Source organism: Chelonia mydas, chromosome 16, assembly GCF_015237465.2.
Source record: "Chelonia mydas isolate rCheMyd1 chromosome 16, rCheMyd1.pri.v2, whole genome shotgun sequence".
NCBI lineage: Eukaryota > Metazoa > Chordata > Testudines > Cheloniidae > Chelonia > Chelonia mydas.
The window spans coordinates 2626259-2640060 of record NC_057857.1 but is presented as its reverse complement, the minus strand read 5'-3'; the positions used below and the strand labels follow the sequence as shown (position 1 = coordinate 2640060).

The 13802-nt window shown below is 51.1% G+C and overlaps 1 protein-coding gene across 8 annotated transcripts in view; it reads right to left on the bottom strand.

Annotated features, from left to right (window-relative positions):
• The window catches only part of TRAF2 (TNF receptor associated factor 2), a 41759-nt gene extending 30486 nt beyond the window's left edge, over positions 1-11273 (bottom strand). For 3 of the 8 annotated variants that reach the window (XM_037880082.2, XM_037880083.2, XM_037880084.2), the window contains exons 1-2: positions 8072-8206; positions 1762-1982 (exon numbers count right to left, since the gene is read on the bottom strand). In XM_037880082.2, the coding sequence (XP_037736010.1) occupies positions 1762-1982; positions 8072-8119 (269 nt within the window). In that variant the 5' untranslated portion in view covers positions 8120-8206. Of the gene's footprint in view, positions 1-1761; positions 1983-8071; positions 8214-9381; positions 9596-10823; positions 11096-11160 lie in introns of those variants that run through there. The other 5 variants (XM_043530719.1, XM_027829863.3, XM_027829864.3 and 2 more) reach the window with 5 other exon arrangements.
• Between the last annotated feature and the right edge of the window lie 2529 nt (positions 11274-13802).

The following is a 13802-nucleotide window of genomic DNA, read 5'->3' as shown; positions in this document are numbered from 1 at the left end:
ATACATTTCTGCTCTATTTTAGTTATTTCTTCCTTGTAGTGATCTTTATTCTAGTTTTCTTCCTCTCATGATTAGCTGTTCTTATATTTAAACTTTCCCCCATGCCCTTAAAAGTGAAGACAGAGAAATTAAGAAGGCCAATTGAAACTTCTTTTGCGATCATAAAATGTATTTTTACAATTCACACAGGTGGCATTATTGCCAAGCAGGGACCTCCACGGAACAAATTCTTTATATGGCCCCGATAGTCACTTACAACAGTACTTAATTAGAGTGGATCAACCTAGATGGACCACCTGGTCTTTGTCACACCCTATAATCTCCTGCGTTTCAGCTTGACCATACCACCTGAAGAACACAACAAACTCAGGAAACTCTGGGTATGACTACATAGCGTTTTGGAGCCCACGGGAAAGAGCCTTCCAGCTCAGATCAACAGACTTGGGTTAGCGGGGCTTGTGCTATCGCTCTAAAAATAGCTGTGTAGACAGTGCTTTGAAATTACAGCTGGGACTGAAGCTCAAGCTCTGAAACCTTGAGAGAGCAGGCTTCAGAGCCCAAGCTCCAGCCTGAGCTGCAACTTAAAAGAGCTGTCTACACACTATTTTTAGAGCGCTAGTGCAAACCTTGCTAGCCTGAGTTGGTTGACCCGGGCTGGGAGGCTCCTTCCCAAGAATGGCAAAATGCTGTGTAGACATACTCTCTAGGGCAGTGGTCACCAACCCGTCTATCATGATCAACTGGTCGATCCTGGAGCCTCTGCCAGTCGATTGCAATCTCCAGGTCACTAAAAGTCCGGCGGTGCAGCAGGGCTCAGGCAGGCTGCCTGCCTGCCCTGGCCCCACGCTACTCCCAGAAGCGGCTGGCTGCTAGCTCGTCTCTGCGACCCCTGGGTTGGTGCGGGGGAGGCAGCTCCGCACGCTGCCCCCACCCCCAGCAGTGTCCCCGCAACTCCAATTGGCTGGGAACCAGGGCCACAGAGATGTGCCAGCAGCCAGCCACTTCAGGGAGCACCATGGGCTATGGCAGGCAGGCAGCCTGCCTGAGACCTGCTGCGCTACTGGCTGGGAGCTGCCTATGGTAAGTGCCTCCCGGCCAGAGCCTACATCCCTCACCCACTCCTGCACCCCAACACTCTACACCAGCCCACAGGTCCATCCTACACCAAACTCCCTCCAAGAGCCCTCACCCCCTCATGCACCACAACCCCCTGCCCCAGCTGCACCAAACTCCCTTCCAGAGCCCACATCCCTCACCCTCTCCTGCACCCTAACACTCTGCCCCAGCCTGGAGCCCCTTTCTGCACCCAAACTCCCTCCCAGAGATTGCATCCCTCACTCCTGCACCCCAAACCCCTGCCCCAGGCTCAGCCCGGAGCCCTCTTCCACACTCTGAACCCCTCAGCCCCAGCCCTGAACCTGCACCTCCTCCCACACCTCAACCCTCTGCCCCAGCGCGGTGAAAGTGAATGAGGATGGGGGAAAGCAAGCGATAGGAAGGGGGGAATGGAGTGAGCGGGGTGGGGCCTCAGGGAAGGGGCAGGGTAGATCCTGGGTTGATCTTAAATTCAAAAAGTGATCTTGTGTGTAAAAAGGTTGGAGACCACTGCTCTAAGGCCTGAAGAGAACCAGATGCTGAAATTAAGAGACAGACATAAAACGTGGCCCTCACTCACAACCCACTGAAAATAAGGCTGTATTTCCTTTTTTGCTTTCCTTTGCTTCTAATCATTTTGTTTCAGACTGGAGAGGGATAAATTACCTTATAAGTTTCTTCAGGCAGTAAGAACAATAGCGGTGTCCACACTGAGCTTGAAATGGCCTCCTCAGAATATTCTTGCACTCGGAGCAGAGGTATTTGCCCTCCAATTTAGTCCCCAGTATCTCCTTTGAAAATCCAGGCTGGTTTAAATCCAAAGAACCAGGTGGAGTCGAGTTTGCTGCTGCCATGTGAACCAAAAACCCCAGATGTGCCTCAAGAGCCTGAAAAGAGAAAAATGTTTTGTCCCATTTGATTATCTTGTTCTCAGTTGGACACGGTTCACCTTTCACTACCTTCACTGCATTGATCACCTGGAAGCCACCGCAATAGCTGAGCTTGTTATTCCTAAGCACAGGTCTGCAGTGTATTATACACACTGAAACAGCCAACTGGGCAGATTGTGTCTTCTGGCACTTGCCAGGGGCAGGGGCTCTAAAGTTAAATCCGAAACAAGGAAATGGGGTGGGGTATCCTTGCCTAGTTCCCCACCCACCTTAATTATGGAAAAACAAACTTTGGACAAATTGCTGCCTCCAGTCCAAAACAAGAGAGACCCGAGAGGAGACCACTTGCCCAATGTCAAACTGATCAAGAGAATAAACAAAGAGCCTCCTGAGAACTTCCTACACGTCAAGTGACACAGCCATGATCCAGTGCCACACACTTCCATTTCTGGCAGTTGTCAAAATTCACTGTGATTCTATATAAGGCCAGTGGCTCACTTGAGTCACAGGTGGAACCTGTTTGAACAGCCGAGAGCCAAGATTTACAACATCTAGTCAGGTGTCTGAGGGTTCCAGGTTTCTTTGAAGGTTTGCAAAACGAAAAGGCAAAAATGGTATAACCTAACGAAAGGGGTAATATACTGGGAATAAAAGGCAGTTTAGTGATTTATTTTTACTGTGTGCGCCATTCAGAAAACCTCCCTCCCAATGCTGCCATGTACAGACTAGACCAAAAGGTGTGTTAACTACATGTATGTTATCTTTGTATCAAACCAGCCAAACAAGCTATAAGCCGGGGTTAGACCGAGTTCCAAGCATTTAGCATTTAAATCTGATGTATTCTGAGGCCATATTTACACTACAGCCACTACACCGACACAGGTATAGTGCTGCAGCTGTACTGTCGTAGCAAAAAAGCTTCCTAGTTAATGAGAGGCGGTAGCTAGGTTGATGGAAGAATTCTTCTGGCAACATAGTTGTGTCTAAACTGGGGACTAGATCGACCTAACTACAGCCCTCAGGGTATAAACTTGTTCAGCCCTGAGCAACATAGGTAAGTCGATCTAACTTTTAAACATAGACCAGGGCTTAATGTCATTGTGTTGCCTGATGACTGACTTTAACCAGATGTTTTTAATGTAGTCTAAATTTATTAAGAGAAGTAACCTGGTGTAAATGTTGGCTATTGACCATCGACCAAAACTGTAAAAATGCCTCCCCGAAATATAAATTAACAGCTCTAGAAAAGTTGAGGGCATCTTGCAGGATCTCTCCCTTCATAAGTGTCCAATGGCACAAAAGCAGTTAAGTGTAGCTGGACCATGGAGAAGATATGAAGGGGCATGGGGTGGGGGAGTATATCCAGAACACTGGGAACAAGCTACGTAAAAAAGAACGCATGTTGCGTAATTGAATCATTCTGTGACCCAGCCAGTCTTTAGAGCAGTGGTTCTCAACCTGCGGCCCAATCAGCACACAGCTGCAGCCCATGTGACATCTTCAGGGCCATACAGGTAGTATTGGATGTGGCCCACATAACACATTGAGAACCACTGCTTTAGAGGAAACCAACTTAGGTCAAAATCCTGCTTCTTCTGAGGCAGTGGTGCCTTGGGGAAGATAAGGAGTTACAACCAGCAATGCCAGGAGGCATAACTCCTCCACAGGTAATAAGCGGAAGATTGCTGGATATTGCCTCTCACCAGCTCAAGACCCTGTCCTTGTTCCAATCAGAAATCCTCCCACTTTGTGGACAGTGAACACTGCCGACAACGGCAGCCACAGCAAATTATGGATGAGTGCGGGGGGGAGGGAGGAGGAAGGAAGGGGGATAGAACAAGAGGAAGGCTCCTTCTGATTGCATGCAATTATGTAGGGCCAGAAGAAGGGTAAAGCTGTGCATGTAATGCCCTAACCTCAGAGCCAATGTTCACTGACAAGAGAGCCGACATCAGGGCAGGTGAAAATGCTCTTGGTTCACAGACTGCATTATACGTTTGCAGCCAGACTTGAATAATCAGAGTCTCTCTGGAGAAAAAGTAAAATTTCAGCGGGAATGTTCCCAACGGAGAGGAACCAGTGTATGAAAAATTAAGCACACTGATCTCAGAACAATATATTCTTAAGAGTATCTAAAGGGTTCCAAACGGCCACAATTTGACCTAGAGGTTTGTATACATGACTGGAAATCAGCAAGTCTAACTAGGTTATATTCCTGGCTCTGCCACAGACTGAAAGCCTGACCTTGAACATATAAATCCCCCTCTACACCTCACATAATGACAGGTTTCAGAGTAGCAGCTGCGTTAGACTGTATCTGCAAAAAGAAAAGGAGTACTTGTGGCACCTTAGAGACTAACATTTATTTGAGCATAAGATTTCGTGAGCATCCGACGAAGTGAGCTGTGGCTCATGAAAGCTTATGCTCAAATAAATTTGTTAGTCTCTAAGGTGCCACAGGTACTCCTTTTCTTTTTGCCTCTACACCTCATCTGTCAAATAGAGTTACCAATACTTTGCTACTACACAGGAGAGTCCTGAGGATTAATTTATCAATGTTTATAAAGTGCCCCGAGGGCCATTGCTGGATGGCACTCTATAGGATGTGGAGACCATTATTTATTACCCTGTTCCAAGTGGGCTAACAGACTGCTGGTTTCCTTCCCTCTATTCCCAGTAAAACTACCATAACCAAAAGCAAGGCGAATTGTTTTGGACCTGGCATAGATACAGTAGCTCCTGTAAATACCATCATTTCTGGGGAGAAGAGGCATAACTTATAACCAATCACTTTTAGTTCTGTATTGCTGCCTTTTTCCCCCCTGCAAGACAAACTCAGTGGCACAGCCTGTTAAAAAGCTTTCCAGATTGGCTAGACATTACTTTGATGGAGTAGTTCATGTAAATTCCACATAACCCAGAATCACTAGCTAAGAACAATTCAGAAGTCAGTCTGATATAAGAGTACTAAGCCACTCCACTGCTGGCTGCATTTAATTTAGCCAAGAATTTCGACATTCACCTTCAGTAAAAACCCTGGCTGTTTCAGGAAGGGAAAAAAATATGTTCTGGCTCAATCACAAGATATGGGCTTGATGGAGGAATTATTGGGTGATATCTTTTGGTCTATGTCATACAGGAGGTCAGACCAGATTCTTTTAATGGTCCCTTCTTCTGGTCTTAAAGTATAGGAATAGAGGGTGCTAATGAGTCTGCACTTCCCTCTAAGGGAATACTTAGCCAGGAATTAGAGGTAGCCAGGGACTTTTCTACAAAATGGTTTTTCATCAGAAATGCCAATCTATCAAAACGAAAACTTTGTGTGGTAACAGATCAGTTTCAATGAAACTTTCTTCTGAAAGGTTTCTTGTGTCCAGGACAGAATTTCTGGTCAGACAGAAGCTACCCACCAGAATAGCTTGATAGTCAGAGTAACGTCCCTGCTCCAAATTAGGTAGAACAGAGACTTGAACTTCGGTCTCCCACATCCCAAGCAAGTACCATAACCACCAGGCTTTTCTGGAGTGAGTTCTCTCTGACTCTCCATGAAATATTTCAAAAGGTTTTGGGTTTGTCCCAATAAAGAACAGAAAAACTTTTCAATTCTCAAAACCGTTTGACAGCCATTTCCTGTGCAGCTCTACCAGTGACCTAGAGCAGGGATAGGCAACTGGTGACCCAAAGGACAAATCTGGCCTGCTAGATCATTGTAAGGGCCAGGAAAGGCACAGGGCTTTGCAGGGGGCAGAAATGTGCACATCAGATAACGCTGTGACAGGAGCCAGCAAGCCGGAGCAGTGAGCCAGACCCAATTCCATGGGACAAGAACTGTTGCTGTGGGGTAAGCACAGGATGGGCTCTTTCGCCAGTCCTGCACCAGGACCAGATTTCCCCCTCCCCACAACCTCTCAGGGCAAGACCCAATTCTCCGCCACATCACACACCCCTGCTAGCTAAAAGATTTTAGTGGATTTTGTAGCCTTCCACTACCTTAAAGTTACCAATCCCTGACCTAGAGAGATGCTAGAGCACACCATGCTGCACTTTACATATCAGCTGAGATCTAAAAAATGCTCATTGCCTGTGGTCATCAAAAGATCACAAGACGAGCTTAAAGAGCAGGTGGGTGAAAGCGTTCTCATGTGTTCAATTTAAATAAGTACAGGGGCACCTGTGGGACATTGTAACCATAAATAAATGGACCTGTACATTTTATCCTTTATTCATGTTATGCTTATCTAAACATTTGTACTATGCTCATCACTACAGTAGCCATATCTTTCTTCCACACCCCACTCAGTTATCATCATGGAAAGACTAGATCAGAAAAGCAGTTTTTATATTCTGATCAGAAGATTGAAAGAAGTGCATTAATTCTAACTCTTCTAAGAGCAAGTTCCCACAACCATGGGCCAATTACCGAGAAAACTGAGTCTCACACTTGAATCTGACTCTGCTGGCATTATTAACCACTTCCATTCTTTCAGTGGAATATAGCTAGAATGGAAGGTCATAGCCTCAGAGAGCAAAGTGATCTCTTAGGTACCTTGGGTCAATCCCATGAATAGCTTTGAAGACAAAGACTGAGCGACGCACACTTTAATGTTCAAGTCTAGTTTAATTATAATATAAATGTAGTGCCCTTTATAGACAGAGTAACTCACAAAAATGTTATTTCTGCTAAAAGTACCAGTCATGTTAACGACAGCACTTAAATACATTATACAACAGCTGCATAGAAAACAAAAAATTAGTGGGGCTGGCAAGTGAGGGAGAGAATGTATAGGTCTGCTGCACTGCAAGAAAAGCTCTCATTAATAAGAGTGTAGTCCTATTACACCAACATATTCATGTGCCTACAGTGATTGAACAAGAGTAATGTGAGAATATGGACTCTAAAATCCATACAGAAAGATTATTTTTAACTGTTTTCCTCTTTTTCTAATTTTCAGGTGAATTTCATACTTGAAAACTCTGAAGGCTGAATGCCCCCAGGCATCCACAGGACAGCAGTACTTCAGGATCCCCATCATTGTGTTTAACCACTGACACAATGTAACCCAGGGTTTCAGAGTAGCAGCCCTGTTACTCTGTATCCACTAAAAGAACAGGAGGACTTGTGGCACCTTAGTACTCTAGGTGCCACAAGTCCTCCTGTTCTTTTAATGTAACCCATGACCATTCTGATGAGAATGCCAACCAGGTGTCAGTAAATGTTTTCCACAAAGGTTTCTGCAAGGCCACCTCCTCCTATCTGCTGGGAACTAGACTGACATTCACCCGCTAAGTTTAAAAAGCCCTTTAAGGTTGTCAGGGACTGTGTGGAGGCCACCTTTTTGACAAGTATAGTTCTGTATATTTCCCACAGTCCCATTTCCCAGCATTTTGGGCAATGTTAAGTAGGATGTGAGGCAAGCGTGAATCATGCAGAAGTGGCGAAGTAGCAGCTTTTGTTGCTGAGACCACATTATTGTACCTACTGGCGGCATGTAGGTTAAACGGCTCTGTGATATTCAGGGATCTCCCGTTAGAGACTCTCTTTGAATAACAAGGAGCGGCTTAATAAAAGCAAGCCCTGACTTGAGTCATTCAGTCTGATCACTAAAGCCCAATTCAACTCGAAACAGAAACAAGCCCGGAGCAAAGGCCAGAAGCAACGAGCTTTCCCACGGGCTGACAGGCGCCACGGCACCAGGGGCCCAGAGCGACCCACCCGCCCGGCTCGCAAGGGGCTTCCCACGCGCGCCAGCGCCCGGGCTGCCAGCGCTGGAATTTCCCCTCAGCACTTCCCGCCTCGACTTCCCCGCGCCAGCGGCTCTCGCTCGAACACCCCGGCCGCCCCCAGGCCCCCGGCCCCGCTTCCCGCGCCGGGCCCGCCCGGGCCCCGCCCACGCACGGACCCGAGCCCAGCCTCCCGCGGGACAGGGGCCGCTCCCGCGCCGCCCCCGGCCCGGGCCCCGCACGCTGCGCGCGCCCGCCCCGCGCTGCGCCTGGCGCCCTGGGGCCCGCACCCCGCCCCGGGCCGGACTCTGGCCGGGCGCCGACCGGCCTGAGCCCGCGGGCGGCCGGGGAACCGCCCCACTTACCGGCAGCCTCGCTCCGCTCCCCGCCAGCCACACCGGAAGCACCGCCATAAGCCCCGCCCAGCGGACACGTCCCCCGGGCCACGCCCCCGAGGGCTAAGGCCCGCCTCCGGCTCCGCCTCCGCTCGGCGGCGCGGCCAGAAGTGGCCGTTGGCGGCGGTTGAAGGTCAGGTTGGGGGACGGGCGGCGGCCTCCCCCTCCCCCTCGGCCCGACCCACGGGGCCCCGCGCCTCCGTCACCCCCGGCCCCACCGCACCCTGCCCCCCGGCCCCGCGCCTCCGGCACCCCGGCCCCACCGCACCCTGCCCCCCGGCCCCGCGCCTCCGGCACCCCCGGCCCCCGCCTCCGTCACCCCGGCCCCACCGCACCCTGCCCCCCGGCCCCGCGCCTCCGTCACCCCCGGCCCCCGCCTCCGTCACCCCGGCCCCACCGCATCCTGCCCCCCGGCCCCGCGCTTCCGTCACCCCCTGCCCCACCGCACCCTGCCCCCCGGCCCCGCGCTTCCGTCACCCCGGCCCCACCGCACCCTGCCCCCCGGCCCCGCGCTTCCGTCACCCCGGCCCCACCGCACCCTACCCCCGCGCCTCCGGCACCCCGGCCCCGCGCTTCCGTCACCCCCTGCCCCACCGCACGCTACCCCGAGCCTTTGTCACCCCCTGCCCCACCACACCCTGCCCCCACGCCCTGTGCCTCCGTCACCCCCTGACCCACGGCACCCTGCCTCCCGGCCCCGCGCCTCCGTCACCCCCTGACCCTCCACACCCTCCTCCCCTCGCCTGTGCCTCTGTCACCCCCAGACCTTGGCATCCTCCTCCCCTCGCCTGTGCCTATGTCACCCCCAGATCATGGCACCCTGGCCCCGTCCCCGTGCCTACGTTACCCCTGACTCATGGCACCCTGGCCCCGTCCCCGTGCCTACGTTACCCCCAGATGCATGGCAACCTGCCCACTCTGGCCCTGTACTTGGGTCATCCTCTGACCCATCCCCTCATGCCCATGGTACCTGCCCCCCCCCCACCAGGTCCTTTGCCTGTGACACTTCTAACCCCCCAGACCTGTCCCTGTGTCACCACCTGCCCCCTTCTCTCGGCCCTTTGTCTGTCTCACCCCCATCCCAGCACTCTGCACCCTCCCCCCAGGCCCACAACACAACACAATCCGCCTGCATCTCATGTGTATCCGTCCCTGTGTTAAGGCTATCTTGGATGCAGATCATAGTTCTCTCCCCAGATCTCCCAGGAAGCATGTTCTCTACTCCTTCCTCAGAACAACTAGGGGGTTCTTAAGAGGATGATCTAAATCCCCCTTCTAACCTGCCGCTCCCACACACAGATCTCCAGCCTCATCGAGGGCCCCTCTAGAATGGAGGAGAGGGGAGAGCTGTGTGCAGAGTCCACCACTTCCCGCACACATCCAGAGATGATCCTCCAATCTCCACACACAGTTTGTAAGCTCCTCAGGGTTGTCTCCTTTCATTTTGCTGAGCTGTAAATGCCAGGCACATCCATTGTGCCACAGAAGTAGACAATACTAAGACATTAATAATTAGTAAAGCTTCTCAAAAGTCCCGAGTGTCATAGCTTTCCCCCCACTCTCCACCCCCTTGCTTCAAGTTAATAAAGAATCACAGAAATTCCGCTCCCTGCACTTTCCGTAATCAGACACCTCATGCAAAACACCACTTTGCCTGACTTGGGGCAGCTGAGGCAGCCACAGCTCTTCCCAGCATCGTTCAAAAGAGAACCCCTCACTAGACAGAATGAAAGTGAGTGCTGAGGTCTCTGTTTCATTTCTCAATTCCCTGGTGGATGCTAGTTTGGGGAATGAGATGCAGTTATCTGAGACAGCCAGACTCAGAAGAACATCTGGGTACTTCTACTTCCATTCATCCCAACCTCAGCATGATGGGATCCCAACACCTTACAAAGCTACAGAAATGAAAGTACTTCTCAACAGCGTGCGATCTTACAGAAACCAAGGTGCCCAATAGCACAGAGTCAACAGCAGAGCTGGGACTATAACTTACATCTTGTGTCCCCCAGTCCCGTTCTGTAATCACTAAACATACTACCTCCACCCTGCAGAGGCCCACAGCTTTTACCCTGTGCTTGAGAACAGCATGCCCTTATTGAAAGCCCATTGAAGTCAATGGAGACTCACATAGACTTTGGATCAGGCTCATTCTATAATCTCCCAGGGCGAAATCCTGACCCCCACAGACTTCAATGGAGCCAGGATGTCACCCGTACAGTACATGTGTGTAATCCTTCAAATGAATTCTTCAGACTGCTAGAAAACTTAGTCCAAGCCTTTCAGCCCAAGGTGCCTAGGTCAAATCCAGCCCAGTGTGGCAGTGGTTCAAAATCAGTGACTCCTGTCAAATGAGTTGCTGATCTCGGTCAAATCCTTAGTGGACAGGTCGGTGCCTGCACCACACAACCCACCACCATGGGCGGCTGGTATCAAAGGCCAAGGCAGGCTAAGCCTCCACTAACACAGACCTTGCCTCCCTCCCCCTCTCCCCTGAAGCCAGCAGAGACTTAGCTCCAGCTGGCAGCCTGGAGCTGGGCCCCGCCAGGGGCAGCCCGGGCTGGGCCAGCTGGACAAGGGCTCCACCAGCCGTGAGGGGAGGGCGCTCCTCCTGCTGTGGGGGGAGCATCCAAAGGTGGGGTTCATGCCACCACCGTCAACTAGCCCCTGTTGGCAGCCTCAGCAGAGGGGTCCATGGACTGCATGGGCACTGGAAAGTACTCACCCCACTGAGGTGGTCTTTAGAAGTCAAGCTGATTAGCAGGGCAGTTTAGCTTCTATCCAATCTATCTCTGTAGGCATCTGTATTGCATCGATAATGCTGCAGCCCGTGCTGTGCCCGTTGGCTGGGTACATGATGAATTTCACTCCTCGTAAGACAATCTATCCCCCACTTGAGGCTCCCCACTAAGAACTCTAGGCAATGCACATCTTCTCCATGCCATACAGAACACCTGCAGCCCACTCTGAGGCATGTGGGCTAAACCCCAGGATGAGGACTGGCCTCCAAAGGCTCTTTAACACACTTGATTACCTTAAACAAAGCAGCAGAGCTCCCTTACCTTTGAGAAGAGTGACATTGCTCATTCCAGCTCTGAGAATCAGCTCTTGGCTGGGCGGTGGTTGCTTAGAACAGAAAGTGGAAGTGAGATGCATGCCTAGAGGAGAGTCAGCAGGGGGCTGGCTTTGTTTTAATAAGAACTGAGGAGAAGGGAATTGAAAACCAGAACCCTGTGTGACGTTCCAGGCCAGCAATAGCCACCCATAGGTGCTTTCACAGGGGGAACTTGGCTTTGCTAAAGGTCAGGCCAAAAGACCTGTGACTTTTACAAAGACAAGTGTACATTTCAAAGCAGATCATTCTATTCTGCCTCCCTAACCACCCCATAGAGATCATTTGATACTTAGCTTAGCAAATCTAAGTCCTTTTTGGGCAGTGCAAGGGGCTCTTGGGTCTCTTCATTGTGTCCCCACCGTCAAGAATACCATGTCTCAGTGCCACAGGGCTGAGGTCTTCAGTGCTCTTTACACTAGCCGGGTGTGAAGTAGTCAGATTGTCCTCTTCCCAGGGAGCTCAGCTCACCTGGAGCAAGGAGAGTCCCCAGCAGGCACAGAGCTGGCATAGTCAGGTCTACACCACTGCCCTCATGGGAGCCACTGGTGCAGGGGGATCTATGCCACAGCTATTCCAGGTGTTAGATTGGCTCAATGGAAGGGGTGGGGGGAGGGGGCATTGCAGCTAGAGTGCAAGTTATGGCAGTCCCTGAGGCAGCTATAACCTACACACTAAGGACTGAATTGGCCCCTGGCAAGCCCTGGGACAGCGCTGCTGGTCCCCACACTGGGGCTTAGTCCAGAGCGGGAGTCACATACACACACCCCAGCTCCTTCAGCATCCAAAGGGGACTGTGTGCTACTCTGGAGCTTGTCAAGAAAAGCTGCTTCTTGTAGGGCTGGGTCAAGCAATTCTGGGGCCTCCCACCAAGCCCCTAGCTGCAATGCTCCAGGTTCAGTGTACAACCTGCTCCCCAGCTGGTGACAGGAGCAGGTACCAGGCCTGCAGTTGAGGGAGCTGATAGATGATAGGGAGAGTGATTAGCCAGAATTGGGGGGTGTTTGTGCAGTGAATTGGGGGACTAGTGGATGGAAGTTTTCTGTAAACGGGGAGAGCCTCAACCAGGGCTCCTTGCCTCCACCACCCCACACTGGCTGGACTGACCCCGCTGTGGATGCACTTGTAGGGTTCCCACTCTCAAGTCCCAGGCAGCTGGCTTTACAGCAAAGCTTGGCCAGCCTCCTTTGGGGCCCTCTGTGTAGAGCAGGCAGGGGGCTTTTGCTGCTATAACCTGCTTCCCTGCCTCAGCTCTTCTTCTCCCACTGCCGTGTGGGGGTGCAGCCACACCTGGAGCAAGGGGTGTGATGCCCAGCTAGGCAGACATCCTCTCGCTAGAGCGCTAAAAGCAGTGGTAGCACAGGCAGCAGCGAGGGGCAGCACCCTCAGTACTTGGGCTCTGTGAGTACATACTCAGGGGGCTAGCTCGTGCCACTACTTGCAGCTGCCCCGGCTACTGTGGCTACACGACTGTTCTTAGCGCACAAGGCTGGTGAAAGTTAGTGTGAGTCTGTCTGTGTGAGCCAGGACTCACCCTGTGGTGGGTTAGAACCCTGAGGAAGTCACCTGATGTGCTGAGATACCACTGAGTCTACCTGTTCTGCCAGCCTGGGCCCCCTTTCACCTGTCTGGCTGAGCCAGGCTCTTAAAACCTCCTCTAACACACGCAGGCAGGGCCAGACCCAGCTGCAGATCAGCTCTGGGAAGACTCAGCTTAAGGGACTTGCTCCAGCACTCAGATATCCACCTCCCTTGGAGTACAGACCCAAAGATATATTATATTTGCCTCTTCCCTCAATATGGAAGAGGGTATGCACAATTTCTCACACCCCTTCCTCCCCGATAGAAATCACATAACCCGGGTTGTATTATAAACCAGACATAAATGTATTAACTATAGCAGGTGTATTTTAAGTAGCTAAGGAGGTAGCAGACAGAACAAGGCAGATTACTAAGAAAATAAAACAGAGCATGCAAACTAAGCTTAATACACTAAAGAAACTGGTTACATGTGAGTTCTCACCCTAAATGTGGTTCTAATAATCTTCTTCACAGGCCAGATGCCCTTCCAGTCTGGGCTTAGTTCTTTCCCCCGTTCAGTCTTAGTTGTTTCCAGACATCATCTTGGGTGGGGTAGCAGGAGAGAACTGACCACCAGGATTACCTCACTTCCCACCCTTAAATAGGATTGGCATAAGGTGGGAGTCCTGTGTTTCCTAGTGTGACACCCCCCCCCCCTTCCCTTACAGTGGAAAGTTCCAAGTCGTCTCAGGCAATGTTTTAGACAAGACAAGACCACCTGACTCTGTGGGGCCCTTGTAGCCATTCTTCACAGGCTGACCCCCATGTTTATAGGGAAACTAAAATTTTTTTACAGTCAATTGTCCTTGTTGATGGGCCCTCCACCCTGTCTGGCTTTTCCATTGTTGTACCTGAAGTGTTGGCAATGGGTGTCACCCAAAGTAGCATAGTTGAAATACAGAGATATAGTCAGTATACCTAACTTCAGATACAGAAATGATACAGGTACACAAATAGGATAATCACATTCAGTAAATCTTAATCTTTCCAATGATATCTCACATGAGCCAT